Source organism: Dama dama, chromosome 24, assembly GCF_033118175.1.
Source record: "Dama dama isolate Ldn47 chromosome 24, ASM3311817v1, whole genome shotgun sequence".
Lineage (NCBI taxonomy): Eukaryota > Metazoa > Chordata > Mammalia > Artiodactyla > Cervidae > Dama > Dama dama.
Genome location: NC_083704.1, coordinates 8797095 through 8810208, shown reverse-complemented (window position 1 = coordinate 8810208; position 13114 = coordinate 8797095). Strand labels below are relative to the sequence as shown.

Below are 13114 nucleotides of genomic sequence, written 5' to 3'. Positions count from 1 at the left end.
AATATTAGGTGATATGCACCTCACTGAAATTTTAAAAAGGATTACTACCAACCCAATACCAAATTATAAGCAGTACCTACTCCATTCAGTTTTAAACAGTCTCAGAAAATGGATTTCTGATATTTAACACACGAAAGAAATATTTGGCAGTTTTTATGTGTTAAGATGAGCTGCTACTTTTCTGACACAAATTCTGATACTATTTTTTAAGTGAAACCTATTGGGTCCAAGAGTATTCAATTTAATTACTCTATAAAATATAAAGAGATGAGTCCTAAAAAGAATTAGATGCCAACAGAAAAGCTTCTGTTCATTATTTGAAATATATTACAGAAAATGCTGCATACTGATTTGAAGATGAATTATGAAAAGCATTATCAAATGTCCAAATAACTTGGGTACTTTCAGGTGATGCAAAGGAATTATTTGACTCCAAGTTTGCATATCTCAGCTAAAACAGAATGTACCGAACTGCAGGGAAAGCTGAGCAGAGGCAATAGATGTAGAAAACATGATTACTTCTCTCCAGCTGCGACATCCATCATCTGCTCTGATTTGCTGTAACTGAAGGAAGAAGTTGATGTCCAGTTTCACCCTACTCTGACCTCAATCTGAGTTCCCAAACTGTGAATGTTGATAGTGCACTGTGCATTTCTACTTCCTGATTTTTCATGTTCATATTGAGAAGAAATTCTGAAGTGCTGTGTGGGGGCTGAAAGGTGGACAGGGAAAGTAAGAGTCAACAACCTAAGGGAAGGATATCAGAATTACAAGGAAAAATGTACAGTCAATCTTAGAGCCTGTGGGCGGTGGAAGGTAAAATGTACAAACGCAGCAAGGTCAAACAGACATTGGGTATTGAAATCCACTTGCAGCAGGAAGTGGGAAACTTAGGCAGCACAAGAAATTTCAAAGGAACAGAAAATATATCACAAAGAAACTGATGCTTTATATTTATACTTTCCTTATCCAGTGGAAATGATCTAAGATAGCTACTGCCTGCAACAGAAGTTGAAGCTTAAGCATGATATCGGCTGCCATATATTTATAACCAATGAGAATAAATAAATACATTTTTAAAACTGTAGTCTGGATGTTTAAGGAGATAGCAAATTTTACTTGAGCTTCATCCTTAATCTATAGGAAACAGAATGGATGAGTTGGAGTCATCACTAACTTACTGTTATATTTGCCAAGAAATCTCTTTGCTGTACCTAACAGCAGGGACCAATGGAAAAAGGAAATTTCTCATCTCTACACATACACACACATATTTACATACAAAAGTATGTAAGTATGCAAATAAGAAGTAATCAAATAATATTTTACAATACTGTTAATAAAAAGATGTAGTAGAGATCTCATTTGTGAATGAATACATGTGTGTGTGCTAAGTTGCTTCAGTCATGTCAGACTCTGCGGACTGTAGCCCACCAGGCTTCTCTGTCCATGGGATTCTCCAGGCAAGAATACTGGAGTGGGTTGCTGTGCCCTCCTCCAGGGGATCTTCCCTACCCAGGGATCAAACTCAGGTTTCTTACAACTCCTGCACTGGCAGGAAGGTTCTTTACCACTAGCGCCACCTGGGAAGCCCTAAATATATATACTGTATCTAAAAAGTAACAATGGATTGGCTTGCTAACTTACAGACAGAGTTGAACTGTTTGGCCCATAGTATTTAGAATGCAAATATATTTTCTTTAATTTTCATATTTATGAGGAATCTTTGCAAAACATCTGTGTAAAATGCCTAGCTTCTGCTTGACATTGTATTTTCCTATACTGAGATATGAAGTTCTTTTTTACCTTTAAATTCTTTGCTCTTTCTAAGACTTCTTAAACATTATAGCTTTCTCTTCCTAGCAATGAAGACAGCCCCATCCTCAAGCTCAAATGGGCGTAACTCAAAGGCAAGAGACTGCGTAAGTATTTTTATAAGTGTGTGTTATTTTATGATGTGGTGACAAACATGACTACTATAATTAGATTTTTCATGGAGCTTGACCACAAAGAAAGTGATGTTCTCTTAACTATTATTTGCTTTTATTATACAGTGATTAAGCAGGCATTTCTTGATTCTGTATCAATTTCTCTTTAGCTTTTTTAGCTTTATAGGAGAATGTGAACTCTTCTGAGAAGAGTAACTCCAAGATGTTGATAAGACTGAGTTCTGAGCCCTCAGTTAGCGGTAAGGGCAAAGGCTAATAACTCACACACGTTAAAGCTACACTGCCAAGCGTCTCTGCAGCCAGTTGACTGGTCTTCCCATTTGAAATTTCAGTATCGATATTTCTTAATTAAGGACTGATGTTTGGCTGCTTTTAGTAGGTTAATCCAGTTTTATATTCTACTACTGCAATTTATCCTGTTATCATCTTTCTATGTATTTGTGGTACTGAATAAGCAATAAGGCAATAGATTTGAGTTTCTTAGTCTGTACTTTAAGTCTGTGTTCCTTTGTAGTTAGTTTATAAAGAAGAATTTATGTGACTACATAGCAAAATGTATTTTACTCTTTCCAGTAAGCAAGAAGGTGAGTACAGCTGTATTTTGCAGCATTTTTATGGTCTTAATCACAGATTAGAGGTAATTTAGGGACTGGAGTAAAACATGCTTCATTCGTATTTCAAACTCTAACCCTCAGTTATAAGCACAAAACTGCAAAAGAAATTCCTAATCAAATTTCTAATGTAATATTTCAGACATAGTGACAAGATTCAAATCCGTTTCTTGAATTAGAATTACTGAACCTTCAGAATTTCCATTAGTAAATATAAATGTTCTGCTTTCAAAATGTTAGAGATATGAAAAATAGCATGGGACTACAAATACCTTCATAAGTAACTTCAAAAATAAGTGCTCATACTCACGCCTTTAAAAACATTTGTTCTTACTCTAGTTCTTCTTCAAGCCCATCCTATTATTAAATGTGTTTCCCCTGTGACTTAGTGGTAAAAAAAACTTGCCTGCCAATGCAAGAGATGCAGATTCAGTCTCTGGGTCAGGAGGAGCCCCTGGAGAATGAAATGGCAACCCACTCCAGTATTGTTGCCTGGAAAATCCCATGGACATAGGACCCTGGCGGGCTACAGTCCATGGGGTCACAAAGAGCTGGACATGACCTAGCAACTAAACAACAACAATTATATATGTATAAATTATATATATCAATTAATATATGTGCATATCAATTAACATATATGTATTTTTAAACAATATTTCACATTTGATCCCTAGAAAAACGTTAAGTAACAAAAGGTACATATTTGAGAGATTTCCATATCTGCAAATATATTAAGTATATTGGTTTGCTAAGGCTGCCGTAGAAAAATATCACAGACTGGGGAGCTTACAAACAGAAATTTATTCTCCCACAGTCTTAAAGGCTAGAAGTCCCAGATTAAGGTATCAGCGGGTCTGGCTTTCCTGGAGGCCTCTCCCAGGGTTGCAGACGCTGTCTTCACACAGGCTGCCCTCTGCACACGGCCCTGGTTGTCCACTGTGAGCTCAAAGTTTCTCTTCTTACAGGAACACCAGTCAGACTGGATGAGGGCCTGTTTTAACTTAACCACCTCTTTAAAGGCTCTCACATCAAATACAGTCTCATTGTGAACCTAGAGATTTAACATATGACCTTTGGGGGGAACCTCAAATCAGTCCGTAACAGGAAGTGATAGAGCAAGAGCACATATCTAGGTATTGACTTGAAGACCTCTTGTTCGTGTTCTGTGTTGTGTGTTAGATGAGCCCATCACAGTCTCCCCAGGAAAGCAAACATCTAATATTTGTCATGGTGAATAGCTGAATATAAATGAAAACAAGGTGATGGGACAAAAGGAAGATTTGAATAGAGAAGGGGCAAAACTCTTGAAAGAAATTTTAAATTTGTCAATAAAGACTGAACTAGAAGAACACAAGAACTGGTAACTCCTTCAGAAAAATAACATATGGAAAGGGAAAATCCATAAATTTAAAGATGAAAACTCCTGAAGAAAAAGTAATACCAAAGCTAACCAGAGAAGATTCACCATCAGTACCACAGGAATCCAAAAATAAAATCAAAGCAATGCAACAATAAACTGATTATAATTTAAGAAAAACATAATCGAGATGAAAAGACTTGAAACTATATACTGAAAATGCACGTTGCATACTAGAGAAATCAACCCAGAATGGGAAACACTGTGGTATAAAATAGTAAGTGTACAAAAATCAAAAGAAAAAAGATATTTTAAGCATCTAGGCAATAATTAAAGAATGCAAATTTTTTTCAAGATAGGCCGCATTGGGCCATAAAACAAGATCCAATGAAACAGACTACAAGAGATTTAAATTAGAACTCAATAACAATAAAATGTTTTTTAAATCCCATATTTGGTCATTTTAAAACACAATTCTAATAACTCATTTCAAAGAAAAAAATCACAAACTGAATAGTAATAAAACAAAACATATTAAAATTTGTGGGATATAGCTAAAGTAGTGCTTAAAGAGAAATTTATAGCTTTAATTGCCCATATCTGGAAGAAAAAAGATATGAATCAGTTATTTAAGCTTCCAATTTAAGAAACTAGACAAAGAAGAATTAAACCCAAACAAGTCAGGGAAAGAATAACAATGAGACCAGAAAACAATAAATAAGTTAGACAACAACATAGAAGATTGTTTGAAAAGTTTTGAAAGTTAATAAACTTATTAGCAAGATTATACCGCAAAAGTTTATTAGAAAACACCAATAAAAATCTTACCTTGGCCAATTCTTTAATTTTACCAAAACCAGGCTTCCAAGAGGGAGCTGTGAATAGACGATCCTATATCCATTTTGATGAAGCTGAGACTCTTCAGGAAAGTCTTCTTCAGAAACAGAGCACTTATTGTACTTTGAGTCAGTGTTCATGAAGCAGTACCATGGTTCACTGTGATTGACTTTGGCTTTATCCTCATTTGATAACAGTCTCCATTTCAAACAACTTTCATTCTCACATTGAACCCATACTTTGTTTATACATATGTTGTTTTCCACTGAGGAATTCATTGCCATATTACAATATTCTCTTATCTTACTATCAAATCTTCCTTTTTCCGTAAGTGCATTTAACCTACAAATAAGAGGAAAATAACAGAACAAAGATTTGAGGGGATAAGGAGAGAAAGCTCAGGCCAAAATCTGAGAAGTAGCTCTTTTTTACCTTGTTTGTGCACCTTTTCCCTGTAAACATTGAACATGTTGTGTTTCCACCCACCAAGAAACAAAGGAAGAAAACAGAAGCCTCTTTCTGGTCATAAAATGCTCCCAAATCAAAAATAAGGAAAGTATGATGAAGCAGAAAAGGGGTACAGGTTAACATTATATAATATCTATTCTACTACTACGCAGTATACATCTAATAGATGCCCAGTACTTCTGCCATTGTTGCTGCTGTTTAGCTGCTAAGTCGTGTCTGACTCCGCAGCCCCATGGACTGTAGCCCGCCAGGCTCCTCTGCCCATGGGATTTCCCAGGCAAGAATACAAGAGTGGGTTGCTATTTCCTTTTCCAGGGGATCTTCCTGACCTAGGGATTGAAACCACATCTCCTGCATTGCAGGCAGATTCTTTACTGCTAAGCCACTATAATAAGAGGTAAATCTTACTCAGTGCTGACTCTGGGCCAGATACTATTCAATGCACACCACTTACATAGCCTTCCCAACAACCTCAGTGTGACCATTTTTAGAGAGAAAATGAAAGCTAAGAAAAGTCAAGTAATTTGTTTAAGGTCCCAGAGCTAGTACATGATACAGTTGGGATTAAATTCAGGCAGTTCCCTAATTCTGCGATCTTATTCTCTTGGGTATATGGTGTATACAGTGTAGAATTGATCCCTTTCTTTTTCTGAGGAAAACCAAAGGTAGCAAAATATTTCACCATAAGAAAATGTGAAATTTTTTAAAAATTAAAGGAATATTTTGCTTATGTAGTTTTGCCTTTTATTATTAATTCAAATGATTTTATTCACTATTAATTCAAGACATTAGAATTCTATAAATCCCTAACTGCAAGCTTTAATAATAAGTTATGTGTATATTAAAATGATTAATAATTAATACAGGTAAAATATAAGTAAAACTAATTATTAGTAACTTACTTTGAAATATAAACCTATTTTTAGAAAAAGACTTGCATATACCATATTGATAAATTAGTAGAACACTAGTGGGGCTTCCTAGGTGGCTCAGTGGTAAAGAATCTGCTGCCAATGCAGGAGACACAAGAGATACAAGAGATGGAGAATCGATCCTTGGGTTGGGAAGATCCCCTGGAGTAGGAAATGGTAACCCGCTCCAGTATTCTTGCTTGGAAAATTCCATGCACAGAGAACCCTGACAGGCTACAGTCTACGGGGTAGCAAAGTCAGACACGACTAAGCACACACACATAGAACACCACTATCCAAGTATCAGTTCAGTGGTTCAGTCGTGTCAGACTCTTTGCGACCCCATGAACTGCAGCACGCCAGGCTTCTCCGTCCATCACCAACTCCCAGAGCTTGCTCAAACTCATATCCATTGAGTCGGTCATGCCATCCCACCATCTTATCCTCTGTCATCCACTTCTCCTCCTGCCTTCAATCTTTCCTAGCATCAGGATCTTTTCCAGTAAGTCAGTTCTTCACATCAGGTGGCCAAAGTATTGGAGTTTCAGCTTCAGCATCAGTCCTTCCAATGAATATTCAGAACTGATTTCCTTTAGGATTGACTGGTTTGATCTCCTTGCAGTCCAAGGGACTCTCAAGAGTCTTTTCTAATACCACAGTTCAAAAGCATCAGTTCTTTGGCACTCAGCTTTCTTTATAGTCAACTCTCTCATCCATACATGACTACTGGAAAAACCATAGTTTGGCTACATGGACCTTTGTGGACAAAGTATGTCTCTGTCTTTTAATATGCTATCTAGGTTGGTCATAGTTTTTTCAAGGAGCAAGCATCTTTTAATTTCATGGCTGCAGTCACCATCTGCAGTGATTTTGGAGTCGAAGAAAATAAAGTCTGTCATTGTTTCCATTGTTTCCCCATCTATTTGCCATGAAATGATGGAACCAGATGCCATGATACAGTTTTTTGAATGCTGAGTTTTAAGCCAGATTTTTTCACTCTCCTCTTTCACCTTTAATTAATAGCTGTACTTCTTTTCTTTCTTCTACTTTCTTTGGGCATTCTTTGTTGAGTTTATCTTTCTCTTTTTGAGTTGATGCTTCATTTTAAGTCTTTTTTTAAACTTTATTAATTTTATTATATTTTGATAAGTACTCTTAGTATGAGATCTACTCTTTTAATAATTTTAAAAGTGCATAATAGAGTATTGCTGACTATGGGTAGAATATTGTATAGCAGATCTCTATCATTTACTCATCTTTCTTACTTAAAACTTTATGCCTGCTAATTTAGAACTCCCTACTTCACCATTTTCCTCACTCGTGGAAATCATCCCACTCTTTGATTATCTGATTATTTTAGATATCACATATAAGTGGAATAACACAGTATTTGTCTTTCTATGACTGGCTTACTTTACTTAGCATAATGTCCCCCAGGTTAATCCATGTTGTTGCGTGTTGCAGAACATTCTCCACATTTAAGGCTGAACAGCATTCCATTGTATGTTTTATTTGTCCATCGATTAACACTTAGGTTGTTTCCATATCTTGGCTACTATAAATAGTACTGCTATAAACATGTGAGTACTAATATGTCTTGGAGATCCTATTTCAGTCATCTTAGATAAATACCCAGAAGTGGGGTGACTGAATCATATGGTAGTTCTATTTTTAATTTTTTGAGGAGACCTCTAATAGTGCTATTGTTTTCCATAGCATTAGCAGCATTTTGTATTCCCACCTACAATGTACACGTTTCCAGTGTATTCACATCCTCATCAATCTCTATTATCTTTTCACTTTTTGATAACAGCCATCCTAACAGGTGTGAAGTGATAACTAATTGTGATTTTGATTCGCATTTCCCTGATGATTAGTGATGTGAAGGATCTTTTCATATACCCAATGGCCATATAGCTTCTTTAGAAAAATGGCCCATTTTAAGATTTAAATATTTTTATTGTGTCGGTTGTATGAGTTCCTTATTTTGGATATTAATCCCTTTTAAAAATGTTTATAAATATTTTCTCCCGTTCTGTAGGCTATCTTTCATTTAGCTAATTGTCTCTCTTGCTACAAAGAAACAGCTTAATTTAATGTAGTCCTACTTTATTTTTACTTTTCTTGCCTGTGCTTTTGGTGTCAGATCCAAAGAATCATTGATAAAATCAATCTCAAGAAACTTTTCCTCTAAGTTTCCTTCTAGGAGTTTTACGGGGTGGTCTTACATTTGTCTTTAATCCAAAAATAAATTTCAAGTTTATTTTTGTGTACAGTTTAAGGATCCAATTTCATTCTTTTGCATATGAACACCCAGTTTTCCAAGACAATTTAATGAAGGGACTATCTTTTCCCCATTCAGTACCTTTGTTTAAAATTGGTTGACCTCTATACATCTGGGTTTATTTCTGGGCTCTGTATTTTGTTCCACTGATTTGTGTACCATACCCCTTTGATTACTACAATTTTGTAAAATAGTTTGAAACTAGGAAGTACAATGCCTTCAACTTTTCTCTTCTTGTTCAAGATTACTTAGCTATTTGGAGTTTTAAATGGTTACATACAAATTTTAGAATTTTTTCTATTTCTGTGAAAATGCCAATGGAATTTTGATAGGGATTGAACTGAATCTGTAGATTGCTTTGGGTTATATGGACATTTTAACAACATAAATTCTTCTAATCTATGAATATGGGATATCTTTCCACTTATTTTTGCCTTCTATTTCTTTCATCTATGTTTTATAGTTTTCAGTTTATAAAACTTTCACCTGATTAACTTTATTACTAAGCATTTTTTGGAGACAACTGTAAATTAGATTATTTTCATTTTTTTTCCAGCTACTTTGTTGTCAGTATATAGAAATGCAATTCATTTCTGTTGGTTGGTTTTGTATCTTACAACTTTCTTGAGTTCATTTATTAGTTTTAACAATTTTTTGGTGGAGTCCTCAGGGTTTCTATATATGAGATCATGTATTCTACAGAGAAAATTATACTTCTTCCTTTCAGATATGGACACTTTTTACTTCTCTTTCTTGCCCAACTGTCCTGGCTAGAAACTCTAGTACCATGTTGAATAACATGGTGTAAGTGGGCACCCTGGTCTTGTTGCTGATTTTAGATGAAAGCTTTAAGGTTTTCACTAGTGAGCCTGATGTTACCTGTGAGCTTGTTACATACGGTCATCATTTTATTGAAATATAATCCTTCTACATCCACTCTGTCAAGTTTTCATCATCAAAAGATCTTAAATTTGTCAAATGCTTTCTCTCCATCTACTGAGATGACAATATGATTACATTTCCCTTCACTGTGGTGTATCATGTTTATTCATTTGAAAGTGTTAAACCATCCATGCATCTTATGAATAAATTCTACTTGATCTTGGTGTGTGATACTTTTTATGTGCTCCTCAATTGTTTGCTAGTATTTTTAAAATTGAGAATTTTTGCACATATGTTCATCAGGTATACTAGTCTGATGTTCTCTTTTCTAGTGGTGTTCTTTTATGATGTTAGTATCAAGTTAATGCTGGCTTTGTAAAATGTATTTGGAATTGTTATCTTCAATTTTTTGAAAGAGATTGAGAAGGCATTCCCACTGATTACTCACAAATTTTTGATAGAACTTACCAATAAAGTCACCTGGTTCTGAACTTTTCTCTGTTGGGAGAATTTTAGATTACTGATTCAATCACCTTACTTGTTATCTGTTCAATCTATTTCTTTCTGATTCAGTCTAGGTAGGTTATATGCTTCTAGGAATTTATCCATTCTTCTAAATTATTCAACTTGCTAGCATCTAATTGTTCATTGTAGTCTCTTAGGATCTTTTGTGTCTCTGTGGCACCAGCTGTAGAGTCTCTTTTATTTATGATTTTGAGTCTTTTTTTTTCCTGTTAGTCTAGCTAAAGTTTTGTGACTTTTATCAAGAAACCAACTTCTAGTTTCACTGATCTTTTTCTATTATTTTTTAATGTTTCATTTATGTTTGCTCTGATTTCTGTTATTTCCCCTTCAACTAAATTTAGGCTTAGTAGCTTTTTTCTAGTTCCTTCTAGTGTAAAGTTAGTTTGCGTGAGGTCTTTCTTCTTAAGGTAAACATTTATCATTATAAACTTCCCTCTTAGAATTGCTATTGCAATATCCTGTAATTTTAGTATGTTATATTTCATTTTCATTTGTCTCATGATATTTTCAGGTTTCTGATTTCTTCTTCGACCAACTGGTTTTTCAGGAGCATGTTGTTTAATCTCTACAATTTTCCAGTTTTTCTCAGAAAAGATGCCTGATAGTACTGCAATATGATATATCCTGAAAAATGCTTCATGTACATTTGAGAAGAATGTGCATTCTGCTGCTGTTAGATAGAATGTTCTGTATGTATCTGTGGAATCCTCATCTCAAGCGTAATTTAAGTTCAAAGTTTTCGTACTGATTTTCTGTCTGGATGATCTATTCATTGTTCAAAGTTGGTAATGAAATCCCCTATTATTGTTGTTCAAAAGCATTAATTCCTCAGTATTCAGCCTTCCTTATGGTCCAGCTCTCACATCCATACAAAACTACTGGAAAAACCATAGCTTTGGCTATATGGACCTTTGTCAACAAAGTGATGTCTCTGCTTTTTAATATACTGTCTAGGTTTGTCACAGCTGTTCTTCCAAGGAGCATGCATCTTCTAATTTCAATTTTAATTATTGTTGTACTGCTGTCTATTTCTCCCTTCAGATATTTTATATATTCAGATGCTTTATGTATTCAGATGCTCCAATACTGGGTGCATAAATATTTTGTTATTATATTCTCTTGATGAATTGACCTCTTTATCATTGTATAGCAACCCTGACACTTTTTAGTTTTTTTTTTTTTTTTTTACTTCTATTCTGTTTTATATAAGAATAGCTATTGCTAGGTTTCTTTTGGTTTTCATGCACGTGGAATATCTTTTTCCTTCCCTTCACTTTCAGTCTACAATTAGAGAATTAGTCCACTTACATCTGGAGTAATTTTTGACAGGTAAAAGCTTATTAATGACCTTTTGTTAATTTTTTCTAAGTGTTTTATAGATTTTTCTCTTCTTTCTCTCATCTTTTCTGATTTGGTGGTTTTCTGTAGTGGTATACTTTGATTCCTTTTGCATTATCTTTTGTATATCTACCAAAGGGTTTTGCTTTGAGGCTTGCTTAAAACATCCTACAATTGTAATAGTTCATTTTATGCTGATAACTTCAGTAACTTACAAAAGCTCCTCATGTTTACTCTCTATCCCCACATTTTATGTTCTGATATCACAATTTACACCTTTCCATATTACATGTCCAATAAAAATTATTTAGGTGTCTAAATATTTGCAACCCCATGACTACAGAGTGCATGGAAATCTCCAGGCCAGAATACTGGAGTGAGTAGCTGTTCCCATCTCCAGGGGACATTCCCAACCCAGGGATTGAACCCAGATCTCTCACACTGTAGGAGGATTCTTTACCAGCTGAGCCACCAGGGAAGCTCAAGAATACTAGAGTGGGTAGCCTTTCCCTTTCTCCAGGGGATTTTCCTGACCCAGGAATTGAACCGGGATCTCTGTCATTGCAGGCAGATTCTTTACCAGCTGAGGTATTGTTCAGTTCAGTTCAGTTCAGTTGCTCAGTCGTGTCCGACTCTTTGCAACCCCATGAATCGCAGCACGCCAGGCCTCCCTGTCCATCACTAACTCCCGGAGTTTACTCAAACTCATGCCCATCGAGTCGGTGATGCCATCCAGCCATCTCATCCTCTGCTGTCCCCTTCTCCTCCTGCCCCCAATCCCTCTCAGCATCAGGGCCTTTCCCAATGAGTCAACTCTTCGCATGAGGTGGTCAAAGTATTGGAGTTTCAGCTTCAGCATCAGTCCTTCCAATGAATACCCAGGACTGATCTCCTTCAGGATGGACTGGTTGGATCTCCTTGCAGTCCAAGGGACGCTCAAGAGTCCTCTCCAACACCACACAGTTCAAAAGCATCAATTTTTCGGCGCTCAGCTGTCTTTACAGTCCAACTCTCACATCCATACATGACCACTGGCAAAACCATAGCCTTGACCAGACGGACCTTTGTTGGCAAAGTAATGTCTCTGCTTTTTAATATGCTGTCTACGTTGGTCATAACTTTCCTTCCAAGGAGTAAGCGTCTTTTAATTTCATGACTGCAGTCACCATCCGCAGTGACTTTGGAGCCCAAAGAAATAAAGTCTGACACTGTTTCCACTGTCTCCCCATCTATTTCCCATGAGGTGATGGGACCAGATGCCATGATCTTAGTTTTCTGAATGTTGAGCTTTAAGCCAACTTTTTCACTCTCCTCTTTCATCAAGAGGCTTCTCAGTTCCTCTTCACTCTCTGCCATAAGGGTGGTGTCATCTGCATATCTGAGGTTATTGATATTTCTCCTGGCAATCTTGTTTCCAGCTTGTGCTTCTTCTGGCCCAGTGTTTCTCATGATATACTCTGCATAGAAGTTAAATAATCAGGGTGACAATATACAGCCTTGACGTACTCCTTTTCCTGATTTGGAACCAGTCTGTTTTTCCATGTCCAGTTCTAACTGTTGCTTCCTGACCTGCATACAGGTTTCTCAAGAGGCAGGTCAGGTGGTCTGATATTCCTATCTCTTTCAGAATTTTCCATAGTTTATTGTGATCCACACAGTCAAAGGCTTTGGCATAGTCAATAAAGCAGAAATAGATGTTTTTCTGGAACTCTGTCACTTTTTCCATTATGGAAGCCCAAAAATTATTGTAGCTACAGAGATTTTCAATACTTTTGTCTTTTTACCTTTATACTAGAGCTATATGTGATTTACATAATACCATCATATATTATTTTTAATAAAACTTTACATTTACCCGTATCAGTGAGTTTTATACTTTTATGTTTTCATATTTCTAATTAGCATCCTTTCATTTCAGCTTAAAGAATTTCTTTAGCATTTCTTGTAAG

At 35.8% G+C, this 13114-nt stretch overlaps 1 protein-coding gene across 1 annotated transcript in view; it reads right to left on the bottom strand.

Moving 5' to 3' along the window:
- The window catches only part of ZCWPW2 (zinc finger CW-type and PWWP domain containing 2), a gene marked incomplete at its 5' end in the record, with an annotated part of 138947 nt that overhangs the window by 77466 nt on the left and 48367 nt on the right, over positions 1–13114 (bottom strand). The window contains one exon of the mRNA XM_061129137.1: positions 4749–5099. Coding sequence (XP_060985120.1) covers positions 4749–5099 — 351 coding nt within the window. The remainder of the gene's footprint in view (positions 1–4748; positions 5100–13114) is intronic.